Below are 25,210 nucleotides of genomic sequence, written 5' to 3'. Positions count from 1 at the left end.
TTGATTTGTACACATACACCAGCATCACTACGGACTATTTTATGCACACACTTATCCCCAGTAGCAGTACTTACTGCGAGTATGACTCCAATTTGTAAGATTATGTCAGTTCTTGATAAACACTTGGAAGCCCATGTGATTAAATTTTTCAGTCTGGTATGTCTGTGTCATCTGTTTTTGTCTCACCGAAGCATAGGACCTCATATTTCTTACACATTTAAATGAAATCTGTCTAGTTTACTTCTCATGCCACACCCATTTGGGGTAATTATCCGCAGATCCTGACGCAGTGGGCTGAAAGCATGCTCTAACTGCTGCAAAAAAACGTCTTTGGCTTCAAGTTTACACATCATACTTATGTAAGTTAGATACTGGACCATGATTGGCTCCAAATTAATCTTGATGTCACAAATCATACTCGTGTATGTACACACCTTTAACTCAGATTGAAGGTGAGCACAGAGAAACTTTCCTCCTTCAGCAGAATGTGAAAACAATCTCTGCACATACATCATTCTGCACAGAGAAGAGAACAAGATCACAATGAAGGAACAAGAGGAAAAATATATTTCTGAGTGGGTGGGGACTTTTGATATTCATAATAGCAGAGTCTATGCCAGCTTCCTTTGTCTTTATTTTGGTTGGTCTGGAATTAAATTTTAGGTACTGTTTGAAGGTTTTGAAGTCTGTAATTACCGTAGTCTTTCAGAGGGCTCCAGATACCCCGTTCACCAAACCAGAAAACAAACTCACTTCACCATTTACTGCTTATGCTTTACAGACCCTGCAGCAAACCTATACTGTACACACACGACTGTGTAACGTGGCTATGTGTGTGTGTGTGTGTGTGTGTGTTTGTGTGTTCACACACTAATGAATGTTTACATCAAATGCTGTCAGGCTGAGTGGGCGTTAACTTGAGACCTAGTGTACATTCTTTTCTAGTTAAGTGTTCGCAGATCTTCTTTTCCTCTTTTAGGTTTTCACAGTAATTATGGAGGTTTCTCCAGCAGCTGCCCTAAAACCATATCTGTGTACATAAACCGGATGAGAGGGTGAAACAAGAAGAATGTTTAGTGTTGTGTTGGTATGCTGAAAACTGGCCTTTGTACTGCACTGAAACAACTTCATTTTACCTGAGAGGGGCTGCATGTATTCCATTTTTTAATCATCTTTATAGACTGAAATCACACTATGTATTTTTGCATTTTGGTTTATCTTAGTCTCAGTATGTTCAGCTGCTTTTGTTTGCTGTTTTTACTCTCCCAATGCTGTAATTAAGGATTCAAGCTTGTAAGGCCAAAACCGACTTGTTTTAGATTTGTTTCCTTTATCTTTTCAAACCATAACTAATCTGAGCCTCAGAATAGGCTACTCATCTGTATCTCTCTGAATCATATGACATCAAAAATTATACATCTGCCAGATGTTTTATAGTTGTTTTTTTTTATCATAAACCCTGAGCTGACTGGTCTTGAATCTGTTTTTTTCCTTCCAAGTACTTGACTTAAAATGATTCCGATGCACATACAGATTTTTACTTTTTCTTCTTGACTTTTTATCTCTCTGTATCAATTTATGATACAGAGAGATACAGTTTCAGGAAATCCTAAAATATCTACATTCATTTTTTGGGCCAAAAGTGTCACTGATAATATAGATCGATTGAATAGAAGCAAATGTGTCATCCCTTCTTCTGTGATGACTGTTGCTGATGAATAACTTACAAAATCTTCCCACAAAACATCCAGAATAGTTTAATTAAGGTGCTTCCTGCAATTTTCTACATGGAGATCAGTTTACTCATCATGAGGAGTATTACTCAACCTTTGAAACAGTTGTATAATGTTTCCTGTGGCTCTGAAGGAAGTCCCCCATGATGTCCCATTGATGTCATCAAGGTTATTTCAGCTTGGGCTAGGAGACCTCAACAACAGAAACCCTGTATTACAAACTGGGGGCGTGGAGAAGGAAAGATGTGGCAGGGTCAAACAAAAGGTTCTATCAAGTTGCATTATGGGAAATGTAGGATCCAGCCTTTTTTAGGAGCTTGACCCATATAGGGACTAAAAGTTAGGATATCTCAACCTCTGCTGCACAGATATTGACCATTCTTCTTCAAATTGTCATTGCAAGTCAGCCAACTCTCTGGAACTGCAATCCTAAATTGTTGGAGTAGGCTTTGTTAAAAAAAAAAACTGTATTTTTGTTTTTACAGTTTTTCTCAATTGCACACTATCACTGGGCCTATTAACTAAACGACCCAAACCGTGATGCCATCTACCAAAAGACCCATTTCCCAAAACTATAAACACTATTCCCCTGTTTTCATTCATGTCCTCATTTAAAAAGCACTGGCATTCAAGTCATCCCAGCTGGAACCCAGTTAACACACAATTCCCCAGGTGGACATACTAAGAGTCAAAATTGTTCACACACCAATCAAAACCTCAGGATAGATCGATAACAGGGCAATGGGTCAGTCCACTTGTTTTGGAACAATGGATCCACAAAGATCTGAGGAAGAATAAATATGATTTCTTTCTTTATGTACAAACTGTTTTTTTCAGTTGTTTATATTGATAAATACATGGAAATTATTTTACTTTATACCATGGTCTGGCTGAATACTCTTTTCTGATTGGCTGGCAGGTGTGCATTACAACCATTTATTGCACACGTAGTTCAGCTCAAGTTTAATCACTGTTCTAAATTCATCCGCTACCCAACCTGTAACCATAGCAACATTAAAGCATCAGCTGTGAAAGCTTACAAGTTATGAAGTTTTGAAGAATGAGACAGCAGAGGAAAAAGAAATGGAGAAGAAAAGAAAGAAACCAAGCGAAAAACGACACAAGGAACTGACACCTGAAGAGCTTAAAATGATAAATGATAGAAGGATGAGATTGAAACAAAAAAGGCAACACAATGGGCGGTTAATATACTGACAGACTTTCTCTAACAAAAACAAAACAACACTGATTTGGAGACATACTCTGCAGTTATGCTTAATGACACCTTACATGAATATTTGATTGATTTCATTCAAAATGAGACAATATCAAAATAGCTGAATACATTTGGACAAAACTAGACAAAGATGTGATATTACTTTGTAGCATTTTTGGGACATACTAAATCTTTTGGGTATTTGAATGCACCCAGATTTATCTCCTAGTTTCTGCTTATGATGTAAACAACACTTAACCTCAAGGTCTTGCAGGAAATCCTGGAAGTTTTTTAGGATTTGTGCCTCTGTGTAACTTTCGCTCATCGCTGGGGCCAAGTGCAAGACAATGCAGTATGAGTCCACCTAAAAAACACATCAAGGAAAAGGAAAAATATTAGTCCAAGATTATATGACTTTGGTCAGAATTTCACATGTATAGCCCTTCTTTTACTAATCTAAAACATAAAACGATTTCAGTGGTATTAAGAGCTCAAACCTATTATATTTAGAGCCACAGAGGAGCTAACATGCCTCTGGTTCAGGATATCATGGAGGCTTACCTTATCATCATCACCAGCCACAAGGAGGCCACAGCAAAGCGTTCTGTTCCTTTCGATAATAGCAATTAGGCTTTAAAGTTGTAGTCCCTCACGAAGACCGGACCACTAGAATCGCTCTTCATATGGATACAACAGAAAAACAGATGTCATGTGCAGGGATCCCACATTTATTTGTCAAATAAATTCTAAAACTTTTATGTGATTATTATTAATAATTATTTAAATGTAATCTTTTGGGAGACTCCTTCTGATTTTCTTATACATTTTATAGCCATTCAATATTACATCATTTTTGATGTTGTTGATGATGTACAAAATATCTTTGCATTCCAAAACTGTCAAATCTGGAAATCTTTTTCAGATTTCACGGACTTTCAAGGAACTTCATGGCTGTAGAACGCCGTGGAATCCAACTCACTTTGCTACATTTAGAGATGTGTATAAGTCAAATGCCGACAGTTCCTCTCTTCTCCTCCTCCTCTCCATCTGTATGCATTCATGTACCATTAATGCATGTTACTAACTTGGCTTCTTCCCCGGAGTTTTGTGCTTTCTCGTCTCACAGGAAAATCCAGAATCCCAGGAGATGTTGGCGTGGTCCTGTGGGTGTCGTGCCTTGACACCTTCTCCGGCTATTATTGCTATTATTATTACTAGTCATATCTCTATTATTATTATCATTGTTATTGTTGTTATTGTTCATTATTATGCTTCTCTGTGTCTCTCTCCCCCCTCTCCCCCTCTCTCTTTCTCTCTCTACCCAACCAGCAGATGGCAGATGGCCGCCCACCTAGAGCCCGCTTCTACTTGAGGTCTCTTCCCGTTAAAGGGGAGTTTTTAATTGCTGCTGTTGCCAAGTGCTGCTCATGGGGGAATGTCGGGTCTCTGTAAATGTGAAAAGTGCCCTGAGATTGCTTTTGTTATGATTTGGCGCTATATAAATTGAATTTAATTGAATTGAATTGAGCTGCAGTCGGCCATCCCCACCACCTCCAATAACTGCCCAGTGCTCCCCCTGTCGGTCATCTCCTGCCTCGACAAACAGTCATCTGTAACAACTGGCCATATCATCTTGGGAGGCCTTGGCGGGGAGCCAATACTTGCAACCTACATCACATCAGCTGTCCCTAATCAAGGTGTAGTTGATACTCCTCTTGACTACCTAAATCGCAGAGGTCTTGGATTAATCCACATGTATGTGAGAAGCTTGGTACCAAAACTGGATTCCATTAGAATCTGGATCCAACAAACCAAACCAGAGACATTACTACTGACAGAAACTTGTTTGACTGATGAAATTGAGGATGATGTCATTGCACTTGATGGTTACAATACATATAGGGTGGACCGAACCACAAGAGGGGGAGGAGCTGTTATTTTTGTGAGAAACTCTTTTGCTGTCTCTGTGTTGAGCTCTGTGTCTCTGCCAAAAGTAGATCCTGTATGTAGATCCTAATAATAATATGGTGGTAATTTGGGTCTATCGCCCCCCCATCTGCTCATAAAAGTGCCTCAGATAAATTGGTAAATCTTATATCTGAGTATGAGGGTTCTGAAGTTTTGCTCATGGTTGACCTTAACCTTGACTGGTTAAGTTCTTCCACTGAGGGACTAAAAAATCACTGTATTGAATTAAATTTAACTCAGCTCATTTCTTCACCTACTCAGCCAGACACCAGAAATCCAGAAAAGTCAACCCTGATAGATATAATCCTAACAAACAAACCACATAGCCAGTGGTGTGTTTGCACAAGACTTAAGTGATTATTGTCCAATTTTCTGCATTAGAGATTCCAGACGAAAAAAGATCCCACTACATATTATTATAAAGAGAGACTAAAAATTTTGCTGAGCAGGCTTTTCTTTGTAATTTATTTCTCAGTGATATCACAAGGCTATGTGCTATTCCTGATCCTGAATTAGCCCTAAGCCATTTCACAGATGTTTTACCTCCTTAGCAAATAAACATGCTCCCTTTAAGAAATACAGGGTAAAAAATTGATTGAATCCTTGGTTCTCACCTGAAATCTCAGAGATGTTAAGGTTAATGGATGTAGCAAGGGCAAAAGCATGAGGCTCAGTCATTTGTCAGAGCAGTTAGAAATGCTAAGTCATGTTATTTTGTTGATACCCTGCCTGACTGTAGTGGTAATCCTGCAAAATTCTGGAAAACAATTAAGTCGCTAAATCATGGTCATGCTTACTCCCTACCCAAACATCTTTCTCTAGATTCTGTCCTTGTCTCAGAGAAAGAACAATCTGTAATATTTTTAATAGTCATTTTATTTCTTCTGGTCACCTGTTTGAAAATCTAAATCTATCTACAATTGTCTCAATCGAAAATGGGCTCAGTTGCAATAAAAATACTGTTCTGGGGAAAGATTTTCTCCAAACCTTTTGAATACAAGACTCTTATTGTTGGCTGCACCTGTTATAGCTCATCCTTTGATTCATATTTTTAATCTAACATTTATATCTGAGAATATTCCTAAAGTGTGGAAAGCAGCACATGAACTGCCTCTGCATAAAGGCGGTGACACAACTGATCCAAACTGTCATGTTTAAGGTAGTAAATGATCTGCATCAGCATATAACACAGTGGATCATACTCTTATTTTGGATAGACTTAGATCAAATGGTTTTTGATCATCAAGTCATCAATCTGATTTCCTTGAAGTTACAAAAGGTGTGCCACAGGTCTCAATACTGGGTCCTATTCTGTTCACATTGTACATAAATGACCTGGGCTCATTTGTTAGTAACAGCTCTATTCATTATTATGCTGATGACACAGTAATGTACTCATCGGCACCCTCTATTGACAAAGATTTGTCTAATTTAAAGGCTGATTTTTTGGCAATTCAAATTGTTATTCTCATACAGGCAGGAGACTGTAAGATGCTTTCACATTATTTAATTCATTAATTAATGCAGTTAACTTTTTAAAATAAAAAGGCTGTGGACCATTTATCTTATCTGCCAGTTCTATTTTATATTGTGTATCAGTGGACTAAGGACACCAGTGAATGGTTTGACACGCAGTATACTGGAGGAAGAGACTGAACATAGTCCCCCCGCCTTTTTTATTCATTCAATCAAGAACTGATTCTGAATCGATTTGGACACCAACAAATCCGAAATGAATCAAATCATGAGATTCCCAAAAATTCCCACCCCTAGTAATTACATGCTCTTCACCAGATCTCACATGAAAAATCCACTAAGTATTACCATTAGTACAATATCTGGGGCACAAATTTAAAAAAAGTACCTGGGTATCTGGTTCGATGAAAAATGATCATTTAAAACTCATGTCGAGGAACTGACTAAGAAGCTTAAGTTCAAATTATGTTTTGTTTGTAGAAATAAACAGTGCCTCTCTTTTAGCAGTAGGCTATACAGGCAACATTTTTATCAATGCTTGACTATGAAGATGTAATGTACATGCATGCCACTGTCCATACCCTCAAACCCCTTGATGCTGTGTATCACAATTCTCTTAGATTTATTACAGGTGACAGTTGTAGAACCCATCATTGTATCCTCTATGAGACAGTGGGCTGGATATCACTTACCAATCAAAGGGAACAACACTGTCTTGTTTTTATTCATAAAGCCATCCTAAATAAACTACCATTTATTACTGTCTTTTTTTTTGTATTTTATAAGTCATTCATCCTGTGTTTGTGTTATATTTATGTTTGGTATGAGATTGTTGATTTTACACTTTTTACATTTTTTGTTGTATGACTTATTTGGTTGTGTATTGGCAGGGCGCCATTGTAAATGAGAGCATTGCTCTCAGTTTGTTTCCCTTGAGAAACTAAAGGCAAATAAATAAATAAATGTTTGGCCTGAGGGTGGCACTAGAGGAAAGGTCATGAGGTCACCACAATTAGGAGAAATTTTCCTATGAATGTGTTCACCAAATATACCAGTTAAATACACTTCATAATATCTTGTGTGCAAAGCTGAGATTTTGGTCGAGAGCGGTACTTCATGAGAGGTCATGAGATCACCAAATTTCATGGCAATAGATTTGATGTCTCCTTGGAGCTAAGTATTGGACAGACAGGCAGACTGACCGACCGACACGGTGATCCCTTGACCCAGCCTGCCCAGGAGCTAAAAATAAATGAGCTGAATTTGCTCTCTAAGTTATGTTAAACAATATATCACAATCAAACTAAGAACAATTAAGAAGAAAATTAAAGACTAAGTCCCACCACATTAAAACGACATCTTAAATAAAATGTCAAAACTATATATGCTGTCAATGAATAACAGCATAATTTAACCCTTTTCCTCTACTATTTTCCCACTGCTATTTCTGTTTTAGTTATTGTTTCCATATTTTATTCTATCATTATTGTTTTGTTATGGAATTTCTTATTATTGTGAAGTGTCTTTGAGTTCCTTGAAAAGCATAATACAAATTGTATTATTATTGTATTAACAGCAGGGTAACTGACAACAGTTTGGCAAAGGATTCTTCTTCTCTGTATAATTAATGTGCACAGTGACTTTGAAAAGATTCAAATAAATGGTATTCAAGTGATCGCATTCACAGCCAGGATCTGCAGCGCCAAATGCAGTGAATCCATAATGTCCCTGAGACCATCATTTTGAGGATATAATAATATCGTCTTGATCAATAATGATCAGGTCATGTACGTTATCTCTGGTAATGTTTTCTAGATTTCCAGTCAAAGGGAAACTGTAGCACCATTCTTGTAAAAACTTTGGTACTTACTTTGCCACCTTGCACACGACTTACAGCAAATATTTCCCCCAACAACTGTGGAATGACAGTGAATAAAGTAATGAGCAAAAACAGACAATGCATCTTGTATGACTACAGTACAAGTATGTGTGTATACAGAACCATGCAACTGAAGAACACTGTTAATGTCAGAAACGCACCAGAACAGGCCATCGTCAAGGTCATTTATGAGTATTTTGGCATTTTTCCCATGCCATCCTCTCTCTCAAACAGCTGAGTCTCTTTGCCAGCTATCATCTCTAGGAAAATGATGGAATAAAAAAAATTTAGGCTACCTGGCTGCACCATCTTCAAAGACAAGAAACATTTCACCACTCAAAAGGGGAAGACACTGAAGAAACCTTATGAATTTCTTTCTCTGATTCCCATGGCAAATTAGTGTGCTTTTTAATAAGCTACCATCACATGCACTTACAGAACCAGAACTGGAACAAGCCGCTACAGTCAGGCACAAACATCCGTTTGTGTGTGTGCCTGTTCATGCAGCAAAGCTTAGCTTTACTTCTAAATCAACAAAACGTCTAATAAAGCACCAACAACATATATGATCATTACTTACACTTAATGAATCTTGTAGGAATCCAGTAAAGTATAATGGGTAGTGAAGGCCCAGTGCTACTGTTTAGGGTCTCCGTGTCCGTCAACTGAACAACGTCAGGGGCGCTGAGCTGTCACTCAAAAACCAATGAAATATAAAGCCACTGGGGACACACGCCTGAAAAAACCTGCCCAGGCAAGGGGTTTGTATCAGAACCATAGACTGTAAAAAATATGGACGTAGTCACCGTGACGTCACCCATTGGTTTGTGGACTGCTGTTTTGAAGCCTCGGGTTTAGCGATTTGACCATCGCCATCTTGGATTTGACCGTCGCCATCTTTGATTTTTGAAGCCAGAAGTGGCCATATTTGGATGAGAGGGTGAAACTGACCCTAACGCTAGCTGCTAGCTTGGTTAGCATGGTGCATTTACAGTCTATGGTAAACTATGATCAATTTTCACTAGCGAGAAATAGGCCCAAAACCATTAAACAAAATGTACATGCTGGAAACACTTAACAGCTGACTCCTTAGAGGGTCAGAGGGTTTGGTCACAACCAAACGCTGAATAAGACTTTGTTAGGCAACTAAAATGTTACAGTTAACTTTCAGGAACTGAAAACACACTGTGAAATGGCAGCAGCTACACCTATACTCTGTGATTCCATGGGTTATGTCATGTTTACGTTACCTAACCAATGTTGGCGCCGTGGTAGCAACTCGTCAATCACAACATAGCCCCGCTCTAAAGCATACGCTGCTTTATCGTCTATTTTATTCTAAATGGGGCCATAATTCACAAAATGAACACCATGTTGCATTGAAGAAGACTTGAAACTTTACTGAGGTAATAAATCAAGTGAGAAGTAGGGTCATTTTCTCATAGACTTCCACACAACCGGACTTCTTTTTGCAACCAGTGGAGTCGCCCCCTGTTGGCCATTAGAAAGAATGCAGGTTTAAGGTACTCTCGCATTGACTTCATTTTTCAGACCAGAAGCTAGCTGCTTTATCAGAACTGCAAACAAAAAGTCAGGCAGCGTAAACGAGAGAGCTGACAGCGTAACTGCAAAGCCGACAGTGATGACAAAAGCCTGATCAGTGAGAAAGAAGCAGAGGGAACTGTAAACAAAAGGACATATTATCAAAAAGTAAAAGACCGATAGTTTACACAATTACACAGATAATTTGTTTGCAAGTTTCACTTTTGAGATAACATTTTTTATCTTTTTATTCTCTCTCAAATTCTTATTTTTGTTTGATATTTAAGAAGTTTTGTTTTATTATATTGACAGAAATCTGATCCCATACTTTTGCCCCACTAGCAGCATGGCAAGACACAGTATGGCCATGGTAATATAGCTATGCTACATTTCATGGCCAGGTTACCATGATGTTTGAATACCTTTCACACAGTGATGGAATGTAACTAATTACATTTATGTATTATTATAGATTAAACCAGTGGTGCCCAGTCTCATTGGCTCATGAGATCAGTGTGCTCCCTGTCATGTTTCAGTTGAGTTGTCAGCAGTTCCTCTCATTTCTCCTCCAACCTTCACACATGGTTTCACTTCAGTAACAATAGAAAAGAACCAGTATTTCACAAAAAAACAAAGATCAGGGAAAAAACTAATATAAATGTGTGTATCAGAACTTTGTATTTTCTTCTTTCCTCTCCCATTAATCATCTCATCCTTCAGATTTATCTGGTGACCTCTTGGAGGGGCCCGACCCCTAGGTTCACTGGACCACTGGACTAAACTAGCTAACTATATATAAAGTAGTTCAAACTAGCTCCACTGGAGTATTTTTACATTATTGGTAATTTTACTTTAGTAACAGTTCTGAGTACTTGTTCCACCAATGGTTTCATGGTCCTTAGAGGATGATTTATAGCAGAAATACAGTACAACATATTTATCTCTGTATTATGACCCATGAGATTAATCTGACGACCCCTTGGGGGGGGACCAGTGTTGTAGATGATGTGTGTGTCTCTGACAAGATCCCCTTTTTCGACAACAAATATTTTAGCTGAACTGATGTTTACCAAACTGAATTCATGGGGGAGCTGAATTAGAAGGAAAAAAGCACATTGTCTGCAGTATTTGAAAGATAATTAGGGTTTATGTTGTTCACCAAACAGGCAGCAAAAATAAGAAACTGGGTCATTCAATCTGGACAAACAACTTTATTTCTGGTAATGCATCTATACACTGTACATTCAGTCACTGTAGTATATAAGCATAGCTATTTTCAAACATAATCTCATAAAGTCCTTTACTTTACAATATAGTCCGTGTCGTGAGAGAAGAGGAAGGGTGTTGTTGGAGGAGGGATGCAGAAAAAGGCGTGAAAAATGAGGGAAACAAGGGAGATAGATGAATAAGCCAAGCTCTTTTTTTCATACTGTATATGTGGCATTAATAAATGGGAAAGCTTACAGTTACCTCTTACATAAAAATATTTCTAGAATTGTAAGGTTTATATAGTATTAGCAGCAGCACAGGGCTAAAAAGATACATGAGGATGAAGGGGGGAAAACAATCTGCAAGGTGGCGTAGTCATGTGTGTGTGACCCATACTGCAGGTCTGCTATCTGATACTGAACATACTGTTAAAAATATATATGAACTGGTGAAAAAAGTCATTCAATATAAAGACTCTACAGTAAAAAAAGAAAAGAATTGGATTAACATGTTTATGTAGGGAATATTCTCTTACGCACTGCATTAACTGTTTTTGAAACATCTTAGTTAAAACACAAATTCAAAAAAAAACAAAACAAACGAAAAAAACAAGACAGCTATTGTAAGAAAAGATTTCTTTTTGAAAAAGGAAACACCATGTACATATATTATACAATATTGTAAATGAAAAAAATATTTACATTTGTAAATTCTTATTCAAATCTTCACACTGGCTAGTATTTGTCTATTAATATGGACTGTTATTGCTGCTTTACTGTCCATTATTTAGCAAAATGATTCTCCTTTAGAAAACAAGACATTAAATTGCTTTTTTCTTTTTGCAAGGGAGAGTGAAGAGCCAATGTCGTTATTGTCTCCCTTCTTTTGTAGAAAACCATGAGTAAAGTAAACTACACATAGGCTATTAACTCTTTTGAGTGTAAAAACAACTACAAAATGTACCAATTTTAGGTCTGCCAAAGTTGCAGACACAGTGTCTTTCTCTGAGCAACATTAGTAATGTTGGATAAGAAACGGGCTTTTAACATAATGCCCTCTTTATTATCCTCGACATGCCCGCCTCGGGACAAATCAACAGACTGGGATTAAACAGTTAAGTCTTTATATACAACCCAAAGTAACAATTCACCGAAGCAAGTGGCTTTTCAAGATCTTCTATAAAAATTGTTTGAACATGCATATCATTGATTTCAAATGAAGAAAAAAAAAGCATTCATTCAGAAAAAAAAAAAAAGCCTTAAGCGTCTAGCATTTGTTCAATTGTTCTCTGCGTTGAAAAAGAAAACAGTTTGTAAACTGGTTGGTTTAAAGGAATACTGATAGAAAGAGCTGCTGAGCAAGGGAGGGGGCTTTTAATTTGAAACCTGCAATCAGGAAGTTGATGGGAGGCCCCGCCCCAACAGCTTCATCATCAGTTTTCCTACTCTGGAAACCTTTCGCCCACATCCAGGCACTTGAGGTTGTCCAGCATTGCATTTGAATTTTTTTTTTTTCTTCTTTTTTTTTTTTTTGATGTCTTGTTTTTTGCAAGTGTGAAGTTTTTTCTTAAGAACAATATACGGTTTGTTGCTTTTTTACTTACTTTTTCCTCTTCTAAATAAGACAAATTGCTTTATATTGCATAACACAATAAAACCCTTACATGTACAGTATCAATGCCCAATAACTGACTATATGAATGGCAAACTTTCTCAAATTTCATGCATAAAGAAAATATGAGTTTTCTATTGAAAAAAGTGAACATAACAGACAAGCAATAAAATATCTCCACGTTTAAAACAACATCAACAACCAAAGGAAAACTTGCATTAACACCATGTACATTCTGATTGCATTGTACCCACTGTGTGACGGCAGATTCCTGGCATCTGCCTTTCAGAATAAAATCAGATTTTATCCTTGCAAAGACTGTTTGTTCAGGCTCCTATGACAATTTACTGACTTATGAAGAAGTTTTGTCATACTCGTTACAACTCAACCTTGTGTTTGTGTGACATTTTGTGTCAATTATATTACAAAAAGGGGAGAATCCGTTGCCCAAAAATGTTTCCAACAATCCCAGACTGCATCAGCAAGCAACAGGTAGAGCCTTTTTTCTTTCTGTTTATTTACAATACTTTGCCTTAAGAAAACAGAACAACAGTATTTATTCGAGATGCATATAATCAACAAAATACTTACTGGAATTATATGGTAGCATTCATGTATAAGATGATGTTTTTCAAAGTAAGATTGAGGACAATAGTGGGAGTACAATGCAGTAATAACAGTATTTTGTTACGACAAAGTGCGAGTCATTATTGTAAAGTAAAAAAAAAAAAAAAAAACAACAACATATATTTATATTTACATACCTTAATTTAATTAAAATGAACATTTTTGTGGTTCTTGCCATGGGTGCCCCATACAGCCATAAAATTATAGATGATGATACTGATGTCAGTTGGAGTAAAAACCATGCTGGCGAGGCCACACTCACATCTGGAGTATTTTACCTTTAGAAGATAAACACTTCAGGGTTTTGACCCAAATGCTTAAAAAACACATATGGCAACCAGTGTGTATGTGTAGTGTGAGCAACATTGTGACGGAGACTGTTGGATATTGTTATTGATCATCCGAAAACAAGTGCTCACTAAAAAAAAAAAAAAAAAAAAGGTGCCTTGAACACAGCATGTTTTTTTTTTCCTCCAAATTCCCAATCCAAGATTTGATCCAAAGAGAGAAAAATATCAGTTTGAATACAAGCTTACCCTCTGCTTTCAGAAATTAGAAATAAATGATTTTACGAAAACGAGGTGAGGACAAAACGGGGCGCTTGAATTTTGAACGTGATGCTTTTCCACTCAGTGGACTGTGTGCTGGCTTCCCCGCAAAACCGACAAAACCATGGTGGCACTGTGGAAAGTTCATTTGCTTGTTTTGTTCATCTTCTGATTCAATTGTATCTTTTTAAATTTTTCAAACTACAATAGCACAGAGGAACAAAGAAACTCTTTTTTTTTTCTTTACATATCGCTATGTAGTCTCTTAAATAGCTTATAATGTCTTCAAATCCTCCATCTTGGTCATGGTGAGGGACGGTGGTGGAGACTTCTTCGGGGGGGAACTGTGGGTTAAGTGTGAGCCTGGCCCTCATGGATGCACCACTATAACATCTCTCAACAGCTGTATAACTGTATAATATAATATGATTGTTTTTTTAAGCATTTTTTTATCACAGATGTCTGTCCAGAAGTCCAGCCTCATTTTCTTGTCAGAGAAAATGCAGGTACAAACACTCTTTGTGCTATACATCTGTTTTTCTTTCATTCTTGTGATCCAGTTTTTAGTTCTTGGAGTTTGGAAGGTGCTAGTCAGAGCTTGATTTAGTAACATGTTTCCTCGTCGCAGCCATCGCCAGGCTTTCTCCGAGGAAACCACTCACTGGACTTCTCATGGGTATGGATGAGGACGTAGCTCCTGGATTTCTTCTCTCCGTCTCTGGTCTGAGGATGAGAGTCTTATTTGTCTTTCTGGAGGGTGAAGGTGATGGACAGTGGTGCGCTGTGGCCGGCCCAGGATGCCTGGATGAGTTTATGGTCTGAGTTGGGCAGAAGATGACGGGGGAGGGGGGGTCATGGCGACGGAGGGGGGGGGGGGGGGGGGGGGGGGTGGAGGGGGGAATGGTTGGGCGGAGAGGTCGGCTGCCAGGTTAGTTGTCAGCTGGCGTGTCCTTGGGTGTCCCCTCCTTGTCGCTGTTGGATTTGGGCCAAAGTTGCTGCTGCAGCTCCTTCACAACTCTCTCCAGGTGCTCCCGGGCCTCCCGCTCCTGCAGCAGGTCGGCTCGGAGCTGCTCACGGTCGGCCTCTGCATGTTGCAGCTTCATCTGGAGGTCCTCGATCTGGAAAACATATGGCAGGAAACAGCTGAAATCATGCAGCAGAAGAGATTTGACTACATCTGACTGTATGGAGAGCAGTGATGAACTATTGACCCTATTATTAACAATTTGGTCATTTACAGACTGCTTATTGAAATATTTCATGCATATGCCTGTTCACACGCTCGTCTGTCCCATATGACCAGAACTCTGCATGGTGTTGAAGACTTTCCAGACAGACTACCTATCATTTTCACATTTTCACAAATGCTATCCAGTCACAAAAAAAACAACTAATTCCTGCTGCTGCATTCAGACGATCCATGAAATCCATGAAGTGTTTCTACAGAGTTTCATTCTTTGTTCCTGCACTGCTAAAGTTTCTTGGTTTTGTTTCCAAACCATGTAGGCTTAAAACCACTATCTAACTTGTTGTATACATTTTACCATTTCTGTAAGTGAATTTCCAAATTTCACAAATAAATGATCACATTCTCCACCATCGATCCATGTGGAAACTGATTCCAGGATAAAACTTAGTGTGAGTTTGTGTTCACTTTCTTCCTTCCTGAAAAATTGGAATGGGACCGTGTGACGTGAAAATGATCATTAAACTATTGTTTAAGTTTATACAGACAAGACTTCATCAATCAGAATATTTCCAGTCAAACTATCTCACTGCGCTGGCAGATCAGCCTTCTAATTTATACTCATTGTACTTTAATCATGTCAGTACGACTTGTTTCATACATACTGTTTGTTTTAAGCTGACGTCTGGAAACAACTGGCCTTTTCTCTAAGAAAAAAAATCAATCTTTCAGAGCGAAGATATTTCTGAAAGCTTCTGAAAAGTGCAGCGAAGCAAAATGAACGTCTAAAACGTCTTCTCTTAACAACAGCCTTCCAAAGACAGCTGCAGTCACTGCAGGGAGGCAGACACAGCTGGAGAGCATAACCTCCCTCTTGTTTTGTCTAATCTGCATTTCCCATGATGCCTGAGGGAAGTCAACGTCTCTTCCTGTTTCCTTTCAGAGGGGGACTTATCATACGTCTGTGCACTTTAGGCTACACCCATTTATTTTTGACTGGGGACGAGGAAATGTGGGGTTTTTTCTTGCCTTCTCCTCTGCTGACCTTGAGAGTGCTTGAGACAGTGAAACACTGCAATTACTCTGAGGGTGTTGACATAATCGTCTAGACTTTTCAACCATAGGACTGTTAGTGTCTGTCTACTTCATTTCTACACGCCTTATGTTTCTCTGATGTATCATCAAGCGATCATTAAACTTTCTATTTTAAAAGATTTTAATGCCAAAGCGTGACAAACTGACAGATCGACAAGTTCTTGAAACCTCACTCCAACAGCTATGGTGTCTGACTGACCTGTGCCGAGTATTTTGCGCGAAGACGTCCGGCCTCACAGCCTTTATCGCAGACCCTCAGCTGCCGGGCCTGCTCCAGCTCCCGCTTCAGGCGGATCCGCGACTCATTGGCTTCCTTCATCTTCTTCTCGCTCTCTGCTCGCAGGCGTTCAATTTCCTTCCTTAGGTTACGCTTGGCCTCGGTCGCCTCTCGCAGCTTTTCCTTCTTGGCAACCCGCAAGAACTCCAGCTCCTGGGAAGAGAGGATTGTAGAAGTCGGCATCAAAAGAGAGTGACTGTCCATCGTAGGTTTATATTTATGTAATTAATGACTGTTTCTGTCACTAAGAAAACTCAGCGTCCTGCAACACCTGTGAAAGCCAGTGGACGAGGCTGTCACATGACTGTTTTACTCTGTTTCTGAGCTGTTGACACCCAACAACAGTGACTTATTAAAGTAAGCTGAAGTGTCCATGCCAGTGTTTACATCCAGCCAAGTCAGGGGTTAGGGCAATGTGTGAGCTGACAGAAGTTAGGTTTCCTTCCTCTGAATCACTGAAAGAGTGCAAGAGTGTGTGTGTGTGTGTGCAGTGGAAACACGCCCATAGCCTTCTCATGGGAAACTAGCAGTTGGGACAAACATGTCTGTCATCAAGCTTTGTTGGTTCCTACAAAAAGAGTGAAAAGGAACGATCCCCATCACACCCTTTACTCTACAGAGGCTTTACATAAGAACTCCTTCAACAGCATCGGGGTTGGGGTTAAGTTCAACTCATCAGTGGGTTGTTTTAAAGTAAGACCACTGTACTTTTAGCTTTGCAGTTGTTGGTTGTGTTTGTGTTTCCTCTACACAGCTCCTCTCAACACTGATGGAAAGTGAAAGTGGAATGCTGTTGCACTGGAATCTCTCCTTTGCTCGGGATGCATTTTTTTCTGTTGCTCGCCCACACAGACTCCTTCGTCGGCATTTTCTTGTTCTCAGTCCAAAGCCAAAAATAAAAATGGAAGTCTGGCCTTTCCCTTTGCAGCAACATCCGCTCTCATTGTTATCACTTGCCAACTCATGCTAAACTTTGCGGACAGTGATAATGACTTTTAATCTAATCTCCACTTCTGTATTTTGATGCCTAAACTCGTCATTTTCTCAGTGGGCCAACTTTGAAAAGTTTCTGTCTAGTCTGATTTCAAGAACATAGAGGCAAGCTTGTTTAGATTTCTCTAAATTCATCTTTGCTTACAGCCCAGATTCCCCTGTGTCCTCCAGCAGGCTGTTTCCAGAGCTATTTCAGTAAAATCTGCATTATTAATGAGCACCTACTCTGATTGGCTGGAGGTGTGGCCTGACCTTCACCCCCAGCCAATCAGAATATAAACTAATGAATAATGCAGCATCTTTTCATGTCGTAATGTCTGGAGATGTAAGACAGTATATAGTCTGATCCTGAATGAAGGGAAGAACCTGCTGTTGCACAGGTGAGACTTCAACAGGATGTTTCAGGACGGTGAGATTGTGTCTAAGTTTCCTCACAAAGTAAAAGTAGTTTTTTCAAACGTAGCAGGAAGTCGCTAGCTTAGCTTTAGCACAGATATATTATATTCCTTTAGCCGAGTAACAAGTTAAAAAGATAGCCTTGAACTGAAAGAAAAGGAGATATAATTGAGTAATTTGAAAGCACAGGAGGCCCCACCATCACCCTAATCCACCATCACCCTAATCCACCATCACCCTAATCCACAACACCAACCCTGTAAGGTTTGTATGAGGCACCTTGGGTTGGGGTATCCCATTCTCTCAGCCAATAGTGATACACTTCTATATTGTGCAAGCTCTAAATTGCAATCATATACAAAATATATATGTATCTAGCATATCTGTTAGAATAAGAAAAGAAGCACATGATCACCATGGTTACGTGACGGCTGTCCAGTGATATCTGTCTGAGTCAGTTTACAAATTGCAAGTCAAGATGCGACTCTTTCTGGTTTCTGAGTGATGACCATGGAAGTGAAAAACTGTATTAATAGTGTTTTGGGTCAAGTTACGATCAGTTTAGTGACTTGATATGAGTGCAAGTTTCAAAGTCTACAACTCTGTGTGTTGGGTTTGGAGTTGTTAGGTATATTTTTAGGCTAGCAGTTCCCTTCTGCTTCCAGTCTTTGTGCTAAGCTAGGCTAATCACTACTACAACCACTATTACTCATTAACGCACATACTTGAAACTGATTCCAATGTTCTCTTTGTCTTTGAGATGACCAACACTTGGTACTAGTCTAACAATGATATGAGAAGAACCCTACCTGCTGGAGGCTGCGTTTGGCCTGCAGAGCCGATCCCAACTTCTCCTCTTGCTTCACTCTCATCTTAACAATCTCGTGCAGGAACTTCTCCTTTGACTCTTTGGAGTCGAGTCCACTGTCCAGTGCCTGCCTCAGACTCTCCAGCTCCGACTCCAGCCCCAGCTCAGGAGGGGTCACGGGAGTTGCGATGGGAGCGGCTGCGGGGGTGGCGCCCTCAGCCGACGTGACAGTGCAGATTGGCCCTTGGGCACCTGGCGAGCTCAGGTCCTTAGCTGAGCTGCTGGACGAGGTGAAAGATGGTGACGACAGGGAGGACAAGGACGAAGTGACTGTTGGGAGACAGCAGAGACACAAGAGAGGGTGAGGTTCCAGCAGTGGAAATTAACTGATTCCTTCTCAGTTGTCAAGATTTGGTTGATCTTGTCAAATCTAATTTTAGCGAACCAGTTTAGCCCCGTAACACATATTCTATTCATAGCTGGTTGCTGGTATTGGGTTCTTTGCTTACATTCATCACGGCTCTCCACTTCAATCTCCACCTCAGAGTCTTTGTCGTCCTGAGGTGGTGGTGGCAGTGGCTTGCTGGCAGTGGAGGACGGAGGGCAGGGGCCCTCAGGTGCTGGGAGCTGGAGCTCCCCTGTGGCTCTTCTCTTGCGAGGCCTTGCGCTGGCGTTGGCGCCCTCACCTGGGGGTTCACCTCCACTTGGGTGGGAGGTGCTGGGCACCGATGGGGACATGGGACCCACCTTTCCCAGGGGCAGCGGTGTGAGGGCAACATTAGGGGCGACAGCATTCTCCAGGCTCTTGTAGTTGTAGAAACTAGGAGGAAACCAGATATCTTAAGCCAGACTTAACTTATGTGGGTGTCTCGCAATAAACCTAAGTAAAGCTTACTTTAGTAACATGGTTATGAACTGAATGCTGCATAAACACAGCCAGTCCCATATTGTATGGTTCAGTTTGAAAGCAGCCTATGCTGACAGGGGAAAGAAACATTCAAATAAAGAGCCTGCAGCTCTTTCCTCCCACTTTATGAGAAACTGGGCCAGATCAACTGTGATAAGGCGCAGGCTGCACTGGTAGCACCATGCCAAGTGGGTGCCCACTGTATGAGTGTGTGTCAAAATGTGTGTGAATGGTGGAGTGTGGGAGGCTGTGGTACAGTCAGACTTGACCCCTGTGACACCAGCCCACCCAGACAAGTGAGAGAGCATGCTGGGAGCTCATCAGATCTAGCTGAACAAAATGGCTGTCATCTTTCACAGTAAAAGCTTCTCTTAGAACCACATATTTCGCCGTCTCAAGTTCATTTCTTTCAAAGCCAGTTAAGTGCTGTTGGTAAGAGTGTCTCCCATTTAGATCTGTGCTGGTCTCACCTGTCTCTCAGCAGGGCCAGGGGATGACTGGAGGGTTCCTTATCACCAGCAGAGATGTGTGGGGACCAAGGTCTAAATGCTGAGGGTCTCTGCCTGGGCTGGATGCAGTTAAGCCCCTGAGAAAAGAGCAATAACGTAAGATGTAAAGAAAATGCATTCAGCAGAGATATAGCCAGATGTGCAGTTATGGCTGCATATGGAACCAGTGATGCTATGATACTGGAGGTTCAGATGGTTTCACAACATTTCCCCTTCCTTTGACAAACAATCATGGTCCAATATTCAACTCACACAAGTGTGATGTGGAAACATGAAGCAGGAGACATCTTCTGAGATGAAACATATATTTACATATTTATAGATTCTGGACTTTTTAATGAGGAAAGAGGAGTAGATGCTATTTTAAGGATTTTAATGTGGTAATTACACTTGTATACATTTTTCTGGAAAACCATGTCTGACACACATTATTGTTCTAAGAAGAGTATTTCTTTATGTCTTAATATAGGTATTAAGACATAAATACCATGATGTCACTGTCTTTGTGATGAAATATTTGTTTGGCCACTTTTTTTTACACTGCTATTGCTAGAGAAATTAGATGTGCTTGATCGTTGAATTTCAGCATAAAAGAGGTTATTTTTGTCTCTGAGGAAATTACACCACGGCTGATAACCACCGTAGATGCTGTAGGGTGTTTCCACATCAAGTTTGCTTGATATTTTTCTTTTAATATTAGACAGTTTAGATGGAAGACAGGGCTCTTTGACCTTTGGTGTAATCCAGAAAGGTGGCACAGAAAATTACGGTTATCCAATACTACTTCAATTATTTATTTCTGATTGTAAATATTCACTTATTAGCGTTACAATGTGCTTCAGGTTGCAGTACATGATTGCTTTTCATTTAGACCGGTCCATTGATTAAAAGGCACGTCTGTCATCAAGTAAAGTGTTGTGTGACTTGAGCAGGGTGAGTGTGAAGATAAATTGTTGCAGGTATTCTGAGTATACAGCTAAGATGTTAGTAACTTTACCTCCATGGGAGATTTTTTTTTTAGGGAATATCGATCTTCACATCCATCCATCATTACACTGTGGTTATATTCTGTTACAATACACTCTCAAACTTCACTCCATCTCAGTAAGTCAATCCGTTGAATCTACAGTTACACCCCCCCCCCCCATCTCCCGTTCGTATGGCTTGCTAAATCTAAATTTAAGCGATACCCTCATCCAGAAACCTCTGTATAATATTACATGACATCTCATCTCATGCACCATGCATCATCATCATCATCAACATCTCCTCCCTGAGCTTAGCAACACTTACCTTATTGGAGTTGGACAGGGACTGTAGCCAGTCGTGCTGCTTCTCTTTGTCAGCCAGCGGGGATTGTGATGGGAAGTCTTCATGTTTGGACTTTTTGATTGGGATGGGATCTGACACCTGCAAGAAAAGGAGGACATTGTTTTGAGTTTGCAGGTTAAATCTAGTTGATTTCCACTCAGGTAGGATGTTGGAATCTTCTTTTTTTAATTTATTTCACAATCAGAAGAAAAGATCAGTAGTACTTCAGATGGGCTCAAATGTGCAAACACATCAGTCAATTTCTCCACCGTGAAGTGAATGCACCACAGGTTGCCCACTTGGCAGCGAGCAAGAACTGTAACACTAAAATGTCAGTGAACTGAAAATGCACCCAACAGTGTCAGACATTCTAATAACTGTGTGTGTGTGTATAAGGCTGCCTGATAGGGGAGTGCCAGCGGAGGTTACTGATAACTGGAAGTGTGAGTGTGTTTAAATTTAGATGTGGTGTTGACTTTGTGTGTGTGAGTTGCTTCAGGGTTACCACACTATCAAAGTTGCCTGTGCACACCCACACACAGAGTCCAGACCATGGCAATGTGTCACACATGAGATCCAATATAGCTAGGTGTGTTTGCTCATGGGCAGCCAAGAGAGGAGGCAAGAGGTGACTGGGGCAGTGTGCAGTGTGTGTGTGTGTGTGTGTGTGTATATGTGTGTGTGTGTGTGTATGTGTTTATCTATCTGTCTGTCACACACAGATACACCCATAGAGACAGACAAGTAGGGGTTTGTTTCTCTTTCCCCCGTTAGGGTGGCTTTGTGGCTATGACCTCAGCCTATCCAAGCTGTGGCTGTCACTAGCTGCCACACACACACACACACACACATACACACACACAAAGAATGAGTGCAATGCATTTTGTTGTTTAACAGTGTGTACAGCTTTCCAAAAGATCAAATGCAACACGTTTTACACAACACGTACTACTTAGTATGGGTCTCATATAGACACATAATGCAGAATATAGATAACAACAAAATCTGGATTTAAGACACTGAAACACTGTCTCTCCAGGGACTGAAACTCTGACATCTTTAAGATTTATACATTATTTAAATTAAGTGATCATGCCAGAAATTTGAAATATTGTGATGTATACAATATGATGGTGATACAAAAGCACATTCTTTAAAATAAACCATCTGTGCTGTGAGCGACTCAGCACTGTTCAGGCTCAACTTATCATACATGTAGTATGTTTTTGTGTTTACATGTCATGTGTTGGAGTAGAGGTCACATATTTCTCTTCACTCATACAGTTCAACCTCTCTCTCCCTGCTTCACTTTGTGCTGCTCTCTCGCTCTCATTTTCTCTCAGCGAGGATCTCCCTCAGGAATCTACAGTGTTCTGCAGTGCAGGAGTGGACAGAACACACACACACACACACACACACACACACACTGACACACACTCACACCGCCCCCTGCGTGGTGTCAACAGGTGGTCATTTGTAATGGGGTTAGATACCTTCTCTCTCTCTCTGCCTCTCTAGACCATGTTGGCAGTGTGTCATGCTATGCCACATGTCTGTGTAATCAGAGCTGCTCTCACAGGAAAGTAGCGTGGCTAGACGAACAAATACCACTGAGGACGTGACAGCTGTCCTCCATCCACCCCCCCCCACCCCAACCCCCCCCATCCTGTGTACAACTCCATGACTTTCAATGACTTTTCAACATGACCAAGAATGTCCTTTTCCTCCTGGTCTAATAGGACACCTCTACAAGTTTCAAAATAGAAGAGAAAACTATTTCTGTGAACACATTTTTTGGTCCCTTTGAAGAAGTCTGAAAAAGATATTTATGGATTTCCAGTTGTTTCATTTTAAAGGAGGTAAAAACGGGAGACGAGACATCAGGACCTTGTTTGAAGAGCTATTATTCTACAAATAATCCCATCTGAGGAGGTATTTGCATATAGATACAGGCACCAAAGTGAAACCAAGTGTCTTGTTTTTGTCATGAACATGACAGTCTGTACCAAAGCGATACAGCCAATATCTGTTGTCATTGTTCTCATCATCGCCTTCACAGAGTGCAGAACTTAATGTGGCTACAGTACAAGTAAAATAAAGGATAAAAGAGCCTGTTGGATGTTTGTAGATTGTTTTTAGCTGGTTAAAAGACAGGATCATCACTACAACAGCTCGGAGGACTCCTGCCTGTGGTTGGTAGGTTTGTGGGTTATCGAGAGATGAAGAGATATGTCCTACATATCAGGGCAGTAAAGCAGGGCTAGAGGCTAGAGGCTAGTGCCTGCAGTTCAGCCCAGAGAGTGGCTGATTACACACATACACACACACACACACACACACACACACACACACACACACACACACACACACTGTGCTGCCTCTGGGCAAAGTCTCAGCGCCACGTGCCAGTCCTCGTCTCGTGGATTACCGGCTGCCAACGCCGTGGCTCTCCGTCAGGGTGAGATCCGGCCTTGGTAATCTTGGATGGAGGAAAGCGTCGGGAGGTCAACAATTGGCCGAGCTCGCAGGACTCAGCGGTGGGGGCTTCGGGGGGGGGGGGGATCTGCAAGTCTAGATTACTGAGCAGTGGGCCTGCTAGACGTGAGGCAAACAGACAGCAATGGTGGGAATTTCTATTTTAAAAAAAGAGGCTTGATGATGTCTGTAGTGCTGGTTTTCAGATGAGATCCACTGCAAAACTTGCAAATGATCCCATTGGAATCTTCCTATGTGGGCCCCTTGGAGTAAATATTAACAAATGGAGGTCCACGGCTGAGGGTGTGTGACATGAAAATGTAAGAAATCCTCCTCCAGTAGACACACACACACACTCAGACCTTGAACGATGGGTGACTGAGACACTTCTATTAGAAAGTTGAGAGCACTCTCCTGATAAGCCTCTGACTTACAGCCTGTTGCAAATGACAGGGCAGGGCTGACTTCAAAGACACAAAAATATGTGTATATGTGTGTGTGTGTGTGTGAGCGTGTGTGCATACATCCATGCACTTTGCAGCTCACCCCCTTTATGATACGGTGTGGATTACACAGCATAGACAGGATGTCACACCTTTAAGATAAGGCTTTCCGATTAGCTGAGGTGTGTGTTAGACATGCCCAGACTGCACTGTCTATGTACTCAGCTCCAACACCTCACACTGTGAACATGACACCTCACACACTAGTATTACACTGGTGTCTGTGGGGGTGACACTGACCTTCTATCAAAAGTCAGATATCGTTTTATTATTATCATTCATGCTTCCAGTGAAGAATCGCTCTGTGAGCTAGTTTGAGTGCAATTCTGAAAGAAACAGTATTATTTTGGCATGACATTAGCCTACTGGACCTTTGAAGCCCGGATCTGTCAGATGCTAATTTACAGCCCCTTACTTCACACATGGCAGCTAGGAATATCCCCTGCTCGGGAAACTCACAAAGCCTCAAGTCATGGGGCAGCATATGTGGAAATAGTGAGAGTGGCAGGCTCGTCTCAGCTGCCATAGGGGGGCCCCATGCAGGGGCTCGTGTGTGAGCACGTGTCTGGGCGAGTGGATGTGGGTGTATGTGTGTGTGTGAGAGAGAAAGAGAGAGAGAGACAGGATGGTTGGGGTGATAACAGTCTTCTCGGTTGAAGACTGTCTGTGTCTTTTGAAACCCTTGCAGTTTCAGAGCACTTCCTCTGTCTGCAAGCCTCTGGTGTTTGACACAGTGAGACAAAACACCATTAAAAGCTTTTTTTTTTGAACAATGTAGAATAAATTATTTCTTTAGGTTTCTACCTAGGTGAAGCCATTTTTTGCGGCTCTAAATAAGTCTTTTTAAAACATGTGTTATGCCTCCACTGATGTGCAGCCTTTACGTTGGAAAAAAGCTTCATTTCTAGACGAGTCGTGTTTAGAACCTCCGAGTCTTTTAT

The 25,210-nt window shown here is 40.6% G+C and overlaps 1 protein-coding gene across 1 annotated transcript in view; it reads right to left on the bottom strand.

Moving 5' to 3' along the window:
* Window positions 1-10,941: 10,941 nt before the first annotated feature.
* Window positions 10,942-25,210, bottom strand: part of skia (v-ski avian sarcoma viral oncogene homolog a) — an 80,827-nt gene continuing 66,558 nt past the window's right edge. The window contains exons 2-8 of the mRNA XM_042409609.1: window positions 21,274-21,390; window positions 19,942-20,057; window positions 19,074-19,384; window positions 18,566-18,894; window positions 16,290-16,520; window positions 14,704-14,927; window positions 10,942-14,649 (exon numbers count right to left, since the gene is read on the bottom strand). Of these exons, the coding sequence (XP_042265543.1) occupies window positions 14,739-14,927; window positions 16,290-16,520; window positions 18,566-18,894; window positions 19,074-19,384; window positions 19,942-20,057; window positions 21,274-21,390 (1,293 nt within the window). The 3' untranslated portion in view covers window positions 10,942-14,649; window positions 14,704-14,738. The remainder of the gene's footprint in view (window positions 14,650-14,703; window positions 14,928-16,289; window positions 16,521-18,565; window positions 18,895-19,073; window positions 19,385-19,941; window positions 20,058-21,273; window positions 21,391-25,210) is intronic.

This window comes from Thunnus maccoyii, chromosome 4 (genome assembly GCF_910596095.1).
Source record: "Thunnus maccoyii chromosome 4, fThuMac1.1, whole genome shotgun sequence".
Lineage (NCBI taxonomy): Eukaryota > Metazoa > Chordata > Actinopteri > Scombriformes > Scombridae > Thunnus > Thunnus maccoyii.
This window is presented reverse-complemented; position numbering and strand designations above follow the sequence as displayed.